Raw genomic sequence first — 13,864 nt, 5'->3', positions numbered from 1 at the left:
CGAAGTAATTTTTCAGTGTATATGTGACTTCTTTAACTGTGTACACACAAAAAATCTTTGGATTGTGAAGTATCATGTAAATATAGAGATAATTTTGTGGTAGCGCACTTAGGCTAAAGCCTCTGGGTGGATTTTTCAAGTATTTAGTTTCAATCGATAAAGCTTTAAATGGTTTGGAAACCAGTTACTTAAAGGACTTTTAGTCCCCATGCATTACTGCCAGCTGAGAGCAGCAGAAGGTATTGAGTTGGAGTAATAAACTGCAGAGATTTACATGAGATCCTGATTTCTAGAAACTGTATGTTTGCTTGGACTTCCACCCAAGGCCAGATCTGTTGCAACGGCCAGCTCTGCCTTTTGTTCTGGCTGCTGCAGAAGAGGGATAGGAATAACCTACATCTCTGTTATGCCAATTAACTTCCAGGATTTCTTTCAGAAGCACTGCATATGCTCCTGTACCTGCATTTCTGACAGAGGACAGTAATAAAGGATAACACAGCTTTGGATCAGAAGTGTAGTTAACATAACATAGCTATTTCCAGTTTTCTGCCAAGAAACACTTGAAGCTTTTTGCTGCTGTATTGATGACATAGCCTGTAAAAGTATCTCTGCTTCTTTTGATTCCTTTACCTGAGTTAGCTGTAATTGAGAGTTTTTGTCAATACAGGAGGAAATGGAGCTCAGTGTAAGGGAGAAAAAGAGACAATCTAGAGAGAGTATCTGTGGGCCAAAACTGTCTTTCCCCTCTGGACCTCCCGGAAGGGCTAAGCCCTGGCTTCTACTGAGTGCTCCTCAGAAATAAATACAGCATTGTAATTTAATTAATTGCTTTGACTAATTGTCAAAAGCCATTATTATTATTTCACAGCCCCCAGGATGCTCAAGCATCATTATTAGCTGCATGTGCTTAGCACTGTGCTTGGTTAACATGTCAGATGCAGCACAAGTAAAGGTTGAGACCTTATTTTGAAGAGTTTGTGGTGGGAGGGAGGCAGGCAGAACAGAACAGAGAAAGCTGCACAAGCTTGGAACAGGAACGAAGATGCATGGAGTTGATCTGGTTCAGAGGTTGTGGGGTGCATTGACCATGAGAGTGTGGTCTTCAGGGGATGTTTGAATGTGAAGAGGATGGAGCCAGATACACTCACACACAGTCACCCTATGGGACAGTGAAACTGTAGGATTTAAAGGAGTTGTCCGGAGTTCCCCTTTTGGTGCCTTGGCTCAGGAACAGGAGGGAGGACAGTGTTCACAAGAAAGGTTTAGTGAATTTCCTGAATCTTCAGATCTGACAGTTGGGCTGAATGTCTTTAGAGTCTGAAGTAAGAGAACTACTGTGAGCTGTGGTTTCACGTTTAGCAGTGCCACCTTCAGATGGATTAAACCAGCTTTCACTCCAAGCTACTCTTTCCTGCCAGTGCACTGCCCCTGCCAGCAGCCCAGTGTGGTTGTTAGGTGCATCTGATCTGTGCCATCTGCTTAATCCATGCCTTGATCCTGGTTGCTCTGTGGCTGCACAAACAGTTGCGTCAGCTCTGCAAAGCGGCAGTGTAGGGTGGGAACCAAAGGGTGGGACTGCTTAAATTGGCACTGCCATCAAAGGAGCAGCCAGGCAACTGCAGCTGAAGCAGCTGTGGGATTCCCTGTTGCAAACTTGGGAGCTGTTGGATGAGGCAGGCTGGGCTGATGGAACAGACATGCTGACTTTGAAAGATGTGGTCAAGCGGAGTACTTGGTAACCCAGCAGAAAATGGTTTTGGCAGGACTCTACTAGGTTAGCAAACTGACTTGGCTCAGCAGAGGATCAGCTGAGCACCAGAGCTTGGCGAAGGGGGTGGGGTGAGAACATTCAGCCAAGAGCAGGAAAAGCCAGAGGGAGGAGGACAACTCCTTCGACAGCAGGGCTAAGCCTGTCTCACCTTGGAATTGTAGTTATAGCTAAACAAACATAAACACAGTCTCTGGTGAAGCTTAACCTTCTGTTTTACGTAACATCTTTTCTCTATTTTACCCTTATGCGTGTAGGGTTGTGGGCAAGATAGACTAGGGTGAAGATACCAAATTTACGTCGCTTTTAGTGGTTGACAGAAAAACTAGCAAGAGACAGCAAACTGAAACACAACCCTGCATGCTGGTGTCAGTGAAGGTGATGTACTCTGAGACATGCTTCAAGGTGGCATAAGCTGAGGAAGGCTTCCCACCAAGCTATGGACCAGAAACGGGAGGCTGTGCCCAGTTTTTGGGAAGAATTTTCAACTAAGAGTTGTTAAAAGCTGAAGCCCCCAGCAAACGGTGAAGCCTCACAAGTGATTCCCTGTCTTTGAAAAACTTTGTCTTCTGCCTGCACTAGCTGTGAACCCAAGCCAATATTACAGCATTATATTGTATATATTACATTAGTATATATTACAGTATTGTATAATTACAGTATTGGATTGGATTTTGAACCTATATAGATTTCCTCCTGCATCTAGTATTTTAAATATTGATTTATAAAAGGACAGAATGAGCAGGGTACTTAAGTCCAAATAGCAAAATGACATTTTTGAAACAACCTAATTAAAAAGTACCTCCAACCATCTATGTTTAACCTGCTTTTTTAGATGCTGTTAAAATTATTCCGCCATAAATATGCTCTAAAATTACTCAGTTTTTCCAAATATGGCATGAGGGAATGGCTTAGAGCTGCATCAGGGGAAGTTCAGAATGGATATTGGGAAAAAGATCTTCACCGAGAGGGTGGTCAAGCACTGGAACAAGCTCCCCAGGGAAGTGGTCATGGCCCCAAGCCTGTCAGTGTTCGAGAAGCATTTGGAGAACACTCTTAGATACATGGTTTAGCTTTTAGGTTACCCTGTGTGGAGTCAGCAGTTGGACTCTATGATCTTCCTGGGTCCCTTCCAACTCAGGATATTCTGTGATTCATGACCGTATAATACTAGATTTATGGTTAGACCTGGGAGTATGAAAACTTCCTCCTTCAGCAGGGGAAATCTAAACAGAGAAGAAACCCACCAAACTGATATTGAGAACTGGTAAATGATTTGGGGTCTTAGCTTCATTAAAATCTCAAGTAGTTCAGCCTTTCTAAGCTTTGGGTCACAGTTTGGGACCTGTTCATACAAATTTTAGTTTTGTCAGGCAAAAGCAAGCCATGATGGACTGGGCCCAAATTTTTTTATCACCTTTTGATATTGCCATTTAACATTGTTAAATGCATAACATTTAACATTGCCAAATGTTAAAATAATGGCTGAGTATCATGGAATGTTATGTAAAAACAGTGATTAAAATTTTCTCTTTGCTTTTTCTCATTTTAAATGTCAAGACCATAAGAACTTGTCTTTGAATAGTTTTCACTAGCAAGTGTGTTTAGATATCATTGCTTCCCTCCCTCTTTCCGCTGTGGTGACATTTGACTGCGTGCATTATTGATAGCCAGTTTTTTTCAGTGTTAGGAGAGCATTTTACTAGCAGTTCAACCAAGAAGAACAAACAAACTCTTTGAATCCTGGTTGCTTTATAGAAATCTTCAGTCTTTTATGAGTTCAGCTCACTTCATAGCACTGCAAGTCCCCTGATCCTTTCCAGATGGCTCTCCACGTGGGCCACTTGAGACATTTCTCGCCTACAGGGTAACTGGCCTCTGGAATTCTCCTACCAGAACTTCCTCCTGATATTTGTGCTGTTACGAAAATAGCTCTGCTAGCACTGAGTTAGTGAAACAGGAATCACTGAGAAAGCCCAAAAGGGGTTGGATATGTGGAAGTAAAGAGAGTATCTGGAGTTGCTTTATGATAAATTAAGAAAGGGTAACGGTAGGGAAGAAGCTTCTTTGGGAAGAATGATACTACCACATTTCAAGTAGCAATCAAAGGTGATAATTCCCTCATGCTAAAAAAAAAAATACTCTTTTTAATTGTGCTTGAGTTATTGATTTTAATACAGCCGAAATGAGTTGCAAAATGAGTTCTTGGGTGATAATAACGACTTCTTTTACTAATGGGGAAAATTGCTAGCAAGGGACTGGATGCATTCTAATGGAATATGATCTGTCACTGCAGGATTTCTGTCACGGGCAGGTGATGTGGCCCCCATTAAGTGCCCTTCAAGTAAAAATTGCTGAACCAGGAAAATCCTGTAAACAAGTTTGTCAGGAAAGCCAGCTTATCTGTGAGCCTTCCTTCTTCCAGCATCTTAACAAGGACAAAGCTCTGCTTAGGTAAGTACTTAAAAGCATGAACGTATTATTTGGTCTCTTTTTATTGCACTGGTTTTTGCCACACATGAAGTTTAGTGTACAAATTCTGTGAGAAGGGAAGGTGGGGAGAGAAGTAGTGTCTGTTTGGCAGCAGCAAGCTGTGAGGTTAGCTGTTAGTCCTTTGTAGCAGTGGATGGTAGAAGTTATCACTGTGTTGAGAGCACCATTCCACATAGCATGTGTTTTTGCAGTGAGTACAGCACCGAGGCCCAAAATTGACGTCTCTTCCTTCCCCCCTCCCTCTCCTACATGCATGTGCCATACAGTGCCCTTTGATGTTGGGTTGCTTGCACTGATCAAAGATGCTTGTGCTGCAGGGATTGCAGATGCCAGAACTATAACTGTTTGGATGGACCCTTTGCAGCCCTGGCTGAGCAGGTGCACTATTCCATAGCTTTTGCCATATCCTTCTGAGAGGTAGTGAACTTGCATGACTCTTAACTCTAACCATAACTGTGCTCAGTCAGCTGGGTCAGGAATGAAATGCATTTTGTTGCAGGAAATAGAATTCTGTACACATTGTGTGATTTCTATCAGTTGTTCACATGATTTTAAATACAGCACTTATAAAGTGTTGCTTTTATTTATTGAGCTCCCTCTTTGGTCACGATTAACGTGCATATTGAAACATCTATTTTCATTAGCAATTAGCAATTACTGTTTCTGCAAACCTTTTTGTCGGTATCCTAGGTAAAGAATTGTAAGCCCTTGTACATTAGAGGTATTAGTACCTATTTATAAAGCTTACCAGCTATGCATTAAGGAAATTAATATTGCTTTCAGGTGCTGTCTCTTTAGGAATATGTCTGTGTTCCTTTCAGAATGAAAACAAAGCACTCAAAGCTGGGCTCCAACAAATGGCTGCTAGGGAGTCTGTGTCCTAGGTTTTCTATCTCCACTTTTTGCTAAATGATATTGTAGAAGGTTTTTATTTTTGTATTTTGTTTAAAAAGTTGTAATTTCCAGTGGAGTTCAGAAGCAGCTCATGTAAAAACTTTATCAGGCTTCTTTTCTAACTGTCTAGACAAAATTATAATTCTGTGGGGGAAAAAAAAAATCTATTAAATGCTGAAAGCTACCAATGTTTCCAGAATAAATGAAAAACAAGCCTCTGCTGGAATTGCTACCCTCGTGCTTACGCTTTGTGGTCAGAAAATGGCAACTCGAATTTTTTTTTTTTTTTTCAGCTAGCTAGCGCTAGCTGGTTCCTCGGAGCAGTGGGTCCTGCTCTGACCAGCTTCCACTGTAACACAGTAGCATCACCTCATCCTCGCAGTTTGGCTGACCGCATCTTGAGCTACCCAGGGCTGCCTGGCACAGCGTGGCTTGCCTGGGGAAGATCCCTGGTGAAATCAATGAGAATATCTTCTGATTTCAGATTCTTTGTTATTGTCTTACTAGAAATCCATGGTGTATTTAAATATTACACTTTGGGGAACAGTCAAAAGCATTTTTTTCTTTCTTAACTTCTTTCATTAATCTTTAGGAAATGGAGTAAAGCTGAAGAGACTGTACTGCCCTCTGCAGAGAGAATCTGTGCAGGCAAAAAGAAATGAGAGTCGTGTTCTGGAAATCTGCAATTCTAAATGTACTCGATTTAGGATGTAATATAGCATTTTATTTTTAGCGAGGAAGGATGAAAACTGTACCAAACTCCTGTAAACTCCACTGTGACTTAGATCGTGTGCTTTGCCTTTTAGGCATAATATCGAATGTCTCACTATGGAGTCTGCAAATGATATCCTGGTTCCCTCTTTTGATGGAAGAAGGAAGCACTGTGTTTTCCAAGGTGACCTCTTATTGTTCAGCTGTGCCGGATCCCACCCAACACACAGAAGAATCTGCCCCTGCAGAGACTATATTAAGGGGCAGGTTGCGCTTTGTAAAGACTGCCTATAGCAGCAGCAGAGCTTCTTTTGAGTTGAGGACAACATGTAAGTAGTTTTGAGAGGGGCTACATGTTACTTCCTGCACTTTTGTCCAGGTTTTTCGCTGCAGGCAGAGCTATCATTGCTGGGCAGAATTATCTACTAAGAGAAGAGGGATTCATAATAAACAGCTAACTGATCTTTTTTTCCTATAAGAACATTTGCAGTGTAACTCTTCAGATTCCTTCATCTGATTGCAAAGAGAAATGAGTTTCATGTTCTACAGTGATTTGAAGATGACTGCACAGAATAGTTTGTAGAAAATCCCAGACCCATCAACCTTTTTTTTTTTGTTGGTTGGGTGAAGTGTTTTGTATTTTTTTAATGAGTTAGGACATCCCCCATCATGGTTAGCTGAAGGATCTCAACTTCATTCCAGTAGAAAATTGAAAAAAGTGTGCTTGAGGGAGGGGGGTGCAGGGGAGGAAGGACTAACATTTTATTCTAGGTGTACTGTTTTGGGTACTGCTTTAGCTTGAATGGCTATAAAGTGGTGTACTTCACAAGAACTCAGAATCACAAGATAGCTCCGTACCCTGTTATTGGGTTATCTGGGCCCAGTTCTTTTTTTCCTCCTTTTTTTTTTATTTTTAATCTTTTGATACAACAAGGTATTGTCTGCATCACAGCTGCTGCCTCAGAGCAGTCTAAACAGAGAGTATCATGAATGAGCAAATAGGCAGTTGCCAGCGTGTGACACATCATCTTGGTGACTCGACAACTGACTAGGGTTGTGGCATTCTTCAGTGTGGAAAAGCTACAAAAACATACTGCAATTTTCGGAATGGACTTGACACAGTTTACTGGTCCCATTTAGAGAGTAATCCTTGGAATTTGCCCATGCTTCTGTTGTAGTCTGTCTACTAGAAATACTGTGTGAAGCAAAAAATGTTCAGCATCATTGGAGCAGTATTATCATTAGAGCCTCAGTTTGCTACGGCTTCCAGTAGTTCAAGTGTTGCTGAATGACATAGAAAGGTTAAACTAAGCTAACTATAATTATTGTATGGTAGAAATGTAAAATGTCTTCATAACTAGCTAGGTTTTTAAAGAGAAATTTTTTCTGAAGAACAAGTAAGAGGAGACAAACAACTGCTAAGAAAAGCATTGATCAATCTCGTGGGTTCTTTGACTGTTTTTCTGTTTTGGGGGGGTGTTTGTTTTTTGGGTTTGGGTTTGTTTGGTTTGTTGGTTTTTTTAAGCAGGCACACCAGTTTGAAAACTTAGAAAAAAACAATTCAAGAGTTTGGAATTCAAATCAAACTTCATTTTTTTTAGAGCAGCAAGTTGAATTTTCTAAACCGCCTTCTTTTTATAGAGATAATTTTTGTTATTTTCAGCAGAAGGTGGCATGCTTGACAGCACCATTTGTACTCAGCAAGTGATATGCTAAGATTAGTGAGAAACAAATCTGCAGTATATTTTGAAAGCAGTCATAGTCTGCAGGTTTACAATTTGGACGTGCTCGGATCATACTGGAAAAAATCTCAGATCAACATGAAGGTTTTTTTCCTAAAGATTAACAAACATTACCAGGTAATAGTGAGAAGCATAGACATTTTAAATTTTCCTTTCTTGGATATATCTGGTTGGTTCCGATTTTTCTTGTAGCTGGCATTCATTATCTGTGTGTGAATATTGATGTATCTCTTGACCTACCAAAGACCAAGCAAGGGAAATGCTATTTAATCTTGGATCAAGACAAGAGAACAGAACAGTATACATTTAAAGTTTCAATTTAAAAGCAATGAATTAGCTTTTTCAAGGTTTTTGTTTCCTGCCTCAGCACTCCTGACGGTGTTATCCTGTAACACTCCATAACATTGCTGTGGACTACTAAGGAACTTAGTCCTGAGAGACTGTTGAGTATCCAGAAAGGATATGTGGGAGCTGTTGAACAGCAGGGTCACCAGTAACTGGGTTGTGATGATGATAAAATCTGCTGTATTTTAGAGTAATTTTCCGGAAACAGAACAGCTGGGTTCTATAATGGGAGGCAAATTTTTGTATTAAAAGAAAACAAACACAAACTAGTATGAAAATCCTTACTGTTACCATAGCTCAGCATTTGCTTCAGTCAGCGCAAATGTAGTTTGCAATAGTTTTAATACCCTGGAAAAGCTGGGGGAGGAGGATTGGAAATGGGTCTGAGCAGGCGCAACAATTTGTTTTGTATTTATATAAAATACTCCCTGCATACCTGTGCATATTTGTGCAACTGGAAAACCCTGCGTATTAAAATGTATACACTTACACCTGGTGCTGAAGGTAACGGCAAGAGCAGAATTTGCCTTTACCCATTCAGCCTGAGGTTCTTCAGGCAGGAATTTAGTTTGGAATGAGGTATTACAGAATTACGTCAGAAACAAAGATTTGTATGTGTGCACTTAAAGAATGCAAAACACGTCGTTTTTGCTATAGTGTAATTCTTTGCTGTAAATACATATTTGCTTGTTCCCCCCCCACACACACACTGTATGGTCCACATGGCATACTGCATTTTATTTTGCCTCTAAACCTTTAAAGATGGGAGGGTTTGGGTATTTGTTATTATAAGATTTTCTGGTCTAGTGCTTTGCTCAGTGCTAAGTTTGCCTTTACCACAGCAGGAAGAATCTATTATAAGCTCTGTTTTTTTCATGCTGTAGCACTGTTTCTTTCTAGTCTACTGAACTGAATTACTGCATACTGGCAAAAATGAAACAGCAAACACCAATGGCGCTTGCATTTCAGCTGGGACAGAACATCTAAATTGGCTTCAGAATCAGTTGGGTCTGCTCCTATTTCCACTGGAATCTATAGAGAAGACTCATTAATCTTAAAGAAAACAGAATCAAGACCTATAATTTGATAGGCTTCTATTATTAATTTTAAACTCTCTTTTCAGAAGAAATATTACTTTTATGAAATACAGCTTCAGTCTCAATTTCTGTAAAAGGAGACTATCATATGAGAACTGTATGTGCATAAACTTTGGGAACATTACTCACCAAACCCAATATAGCACTGCCCCATCACATAGCTGTGTTTGTTCGTGCATTGGTAAATAAGTGAATCCCTCCGCAGATAAGCTACTCAGGCAAATTCATGTGGGACTATTTAGAAGTTTGAATGATTTACTAAAACGTATAATATATATCCACATTTCAGGATAGAGGGCAGCCTTCGGACCAAGTTCCATAACTATTTTCCTTCCTTATTAAAGAATAAAGGTGTAGTCCAATTATTGCACTTAAACAAGGATATTGGAGATGGGACTGTGCTGCTGTTTTTCAGTCTGACAGTAAAGCTTGCAGCTTCCTTTACTTAGAAATCAGGTTTTTGCATGACTTGCATTTGAATATATCGATCAGCGATTGATGGGAAAAAATGTCAAAAGTTGAATATAAAAACATTTTACAAGCTTTTAAACATATCTCTCATATCAAGACATTCTTTGTTTTAAAATTTTGTATTTTTGTATGTGACCTAGTTTTTTTCAAAAATCTTGTTCCTACGAGATTAGAAAACTTGAGAGAAGCATTTACATATTTATTAAAATTAACATAAAAGGCTTGCCTTTGAAAGGTAAAGTTGGTAAATACACACTGTTTAAAAATGCCAATAAAAACCTCATTTATTTCATATATGCAAGTTGATTTGCACATGTATAAACAGAGTTGCTTTTTGCATTTTTTGCTTAGTTTCTATGTTTCTTTTTGTAATTTATAGTTGCAGCTGTGTGTTTGCTTGTTTATATCAGATTATGTTTCTCCTACAAATATTTAATGTTTATGTGCCTTTTTTTACTTTCTTTGGGGTTTGGATGGGTGTTTGGAATATGGACACTGTCTGAACAAGTATAATGGAACACTAATTACAGGTAAAAATAGTGCTTGATGACTATACAGCTTAGCGGTATGAATTTTGAATGTTTTTAAGTAGTGGGGAGATCTGTTCTAAAAGTATAAGGTAGGGGTTAATGAGATAAAACTATAACTTTAATAATTCTTGCAAAACATTGCTTCTGCAAGCAAAATACCCTGTACTGAGTATCTGCAATTTGACAGGAGAGCTCCTGCTGGGATGGGATGTCTGTTTAATGACCAGAGAGCAAACGAAAGCTGTTAGGAGACAATGCTAATAGAAAACCTCTAGAAACAGCCATATCTGATTTGATCAGCCGTAAAATTGAAGATCCACATTAAAGTTTGGGAGGTGTTGGTTTTTCAGATAAAGATGTCTGTACTTGGAAGCGCACGGGACGATTCCTGGTGCTACCAGGAGAATACAGTCCTTTCATGATACCTGAATGTACGACTCTCAGTGGGGAGGGAACTCTGGATATTCAGCTTATTGCAGATGTTTTCCTTTTTAATGCTACTACTTTTCTGCAAGAAGAGTATTTTGCAAAATAGCTGCTGATCAGGTTTCAGTTGGAGATTGCGGAACGGGGTTGCAGACAGAGCCAGGACTCTGCGTCTTCCCTGCTCAGCTCTGCTCCCAGCTACTTGTGCCAGCTTTTGCAACTTGCTTATTGACAAGCATTCAGACTTGCTGAAAGTTTCTGTTGATATCAACCGCAAATCAGGTTGTTAGCCCATGTCTTCCCTCCTCGCTTAATGTTGTACTATTATCCTTTAATATCCTAATCGATGTCCTTGGTTTATCCTTCATATGAAAGACGTGCCCTCCCCCCTCAAAAATGAGTGGCCTGTGTAAATTACAAAGATGATTTACAAGCTTGCAGCACTTTTCACATAAACAAAATCCAGATTGCTTTCTCAGGTATGCATTTTGCTCATAGTGCATTTCAAGACCAGATTTTGCTAGTAAAATAAATTAAATGGGATGAATCAGGCTGGATACAATCTCATCCAAGTCTAATTAACTTCATAACTCCCACTGGCTTCAGTGATAGCAGAACTCCTCCATTAATTTTTCTTTAAATTAAAAAAGCAGCTCTCCCTTTTTAATAAATATAAAGCACTGTATCTTACAAGATAAAGACCAAATGCTTGCAAGTTATATTGTACACATATCAGCAACCAGTTTTGCTTGCTGTTACAGCATATATCATCTCTAAGTTGATGTTACTTATTATCAAAGTATCAGTTGAAAACTTGGTTAAATAGCTGTTCAGTCTACAGTTTGGAGTTGGATGGGTGGGGTGTTTGTTGTTTTGTTGTTTGGTTTTTTTAAGAGACTATCAGTTATCAGTTTCCAATTTCCCAGTCTTTTTTCCAGGGGTGCTAACATTTTGGCATGGCTATTTCTCTGTGATGTTTGCCCTACAGCTGCTATGCCTTCAACTTTTGACTTGCGATCTCTTTCCATTTGTAGTTCTCCTTTGGTCCCATCATTTTAGGGACCGCTGTAAAGTCGAGGAGAACAATGCACTGACAGATGTATGCTTTCGTTCAGGCTGAAAAGGCCAGGGACAGATATGGTTTCATGAGATATGCTTTAATAATATTGCTGTAAATGTAACAACAAAATGTATTGTTTTATGGGCAGTGACTTAAATCTCGTCTTCATATTTTTAAGCAGCTCTATAGTTTTTTTTAAAATTAGTTTGTAATTTCCAAATATTATATTTAAATGGAATGTGTAAACAGCAAACTCTGTGTATCAAGTGTAAAATGTTTACTGTAGGAATGTGTTGAAAATACCAGGGGCTGAACCCCAGAATGCCTCAGATGTGAGGCATCGTTCATGTTCTTTCTTCCAGGGAAAAATAACAAAGTGCAACCATTGCCAATGTGTCTTGCTTTTATAGCTGTAATCCCTTACATATTCATATAATTAAAACCAATAGTATGCTTTAATTCAGCAGACCTCTCTCAACAGCACTAAGCCACCTGTTTATTAAACGGGTAAATAAAATGAGGTCCTCAAAGTTTTGATAAAATGAGTAATAACTCCACCTGCCACACACAGAAACTGCTTTAAAAAAATTCAGTTGCAATCAAGTGAATAATACCCTTCTCTCTGCTGGGACGCTCAGTGCAGGTGCCATTTGACCAAGGTGGGCTACGCATGGGAACAGAATTTGTCACCTTGCATAAGGGCTTGCAGGTCTGAAGCATTGTGGACCCTGCTGTCCTCACGTTCCACAGCAATGATAACACGCGGCTGCTTCTCTGTACAGGAAAATGCGTCTGTATCGCACTGCGCTGTCGTAAGTGCAAATCCTAGCCCTAGGTCAGTGCTGCCCTGCTTGTGGCCGGTCACACAGTACAGGCTCGGTCGTGCAGGAGCCAGCAAAATCCTTGGCTTTCAAGAGAGCATGTAAATAACGCTATGGCATTTACTGGAGCCATCCAGGCACTTGGCAAAGTGCATGCAACACATCCTGGCTCGGATTCCAGCAGCTGCAAAGTAGTTTGAAGTATCAAATAGGTACACGATAAATCAAGTGAAATTGCTGTCTGAAGGCAGTTAATTTTAATAGGGTTATACCCAGAAGTAATTTGTTATATTCATTAACGGGTCTGTTGCAGTACAGTGACAGTGAAAACCATTTTTAAGAAGTCATGGTTTTATTTGGTTTTCGCAAAGGAATACAGCAGAGGAGGAGGAAATGGCAGGTTTTGCCAAAGGAAAAAAGAATAAGTTTTATGAGAAGAGGAAAGTTACCCTGAAGACTCTAAGAGAGCTAAAAGAAAAATATAAGGGAATATTTACAAAGCTGATTGAGCTTGGAGAAGTTGATCTCCCTGAGCTTGCTAGGCTGATGGTTGCAGGGAGGTCCTCCAGAGGCCAATTTGGGGCAGCTCTTTGGTTTCTAGTCTGAATCATTCCCTGGAGGAGTCTCTGTCTCCGTGGGAGAAGGGGGTCAAAGTCTGATTAATCCCTGTAGCACTGTAAATTGAAAAAATAAATTAAAAAAAAAAAGCCTACTGAAATCTGTAAAAATAAAGATGGCTGCTTTTTGCAGATAATAATTTGGAGTCAATGAGAGTTTTTATGTGTACATGAGAACTTCAGGGTCAGGCTGGTTCTATGTGTGTTTGGCTTGAATTCTCTCCTAAAAAGTTGATCCTTTCTTTTATTTAAATGGTTGTGTTCCACTATATTACGTTCAAGCAGTTTGATTCAGAAAGAACAGAACACAGTGGTTCAGATACTGTCAAGTTACTGGGGTTCATTAGGATGGGATTTTTAAAATATTTTTTTTTTTTTTTTTTTTTAGAAAAGTAAATGTCTGTACTTAATGGCATAGAAAAATGCTTTGTTTTCACTGTTGTAGAAAAAAACTAGGGAGAACTTTATTTTTCAATAAACCTTTTTCTTGTGTGATTTGGATTTATGATTGCTTTGTGCTTAAGTGGGAAGTCTGTCAGCTGCCATTTTCATGCCTCTTCAGAGGTGGGTATGAACAGTCCCATCTGCCCACACCTTGGCCATAAGAACAACAGGCAAGTAATTCTCTTTTTACTATGTTTTGTTTTAAATGCAAGTTGGATAACAGATGAAATCAAGGTTCATTTTAGGAGGGCAGTTCTGCCACAGCAGTAGTTAGGAATTCTTGGTTTCCTAGAAGTTTCCAGCACACAGGGAAGACTCTGGAATTGCACAGCAGCACACGGCTATACAAGACTTACTGGCGCAATACACTATGGAGTTCAAAAACAAAAGCTGTTATGGTAAAATAACAGCTTTAGAGAGTGTTGTCTTTCAAGATCCAAGTTTA

At 39.5% G+C, this 13,864-nt stretch overlaps 1 protein-coding gene across 4 annotated transcripts in view; it reads left to right on the top strand.

The window, feature by feature from the left end:
- The window catches only part of MGAT5 (alpha-1,6-mannosylglycoprotein 6-beta-N-acetylglucosaminyltransferase), a 139,338-nt gene extending 125,886 nt beyond the window's left edge, over window positions 1-13,452 (top strand). For 3 of the 4 annotated variants that reach the window (XM_072873919.1, XM_072873921.1, XM_072873922.1), the window contains exons 16-17: window positions 4,065-4,222; window positions 5,962-13,452. In XM_072873919.1, coding sequence (XP_072730020.1) covers window positions 4,065-4,222; window positions 5,962-6,160 — 357 coding nt within the window. In that variant the 3' untranslated portion in view covers window positions 6,161-13,452. The remainder of the gene's footprint in view (window positions 1-4,064; window positions 4,223-5,961) is intronic. The other variant, XM_072873920.1, reaches the window with a different exon arrangement.
- Window positions 13,453-13,864: the final 412 nt, after the last annotated feature.

The sequence above is a fragment of the Ciconia boyciana genome, chromosome 10 (assembly GCF_034638445.1).
Source record: "Ciconia boyciana chromosome 10, ASM3463844v1, whole genome shotgun sequence".
In the NCBI taxonomy this organism is placed as follows: Eukaryota; Metazoa; Chordata; class Aves; order Ciconiiformes; family Ciconiidae; genus Ciconia; species Ciconia boyciana.
Note: the sequence above shows the minus strand (reverse complement) of the source record. Positions and strands in the feature narration are given on the sequence as shown.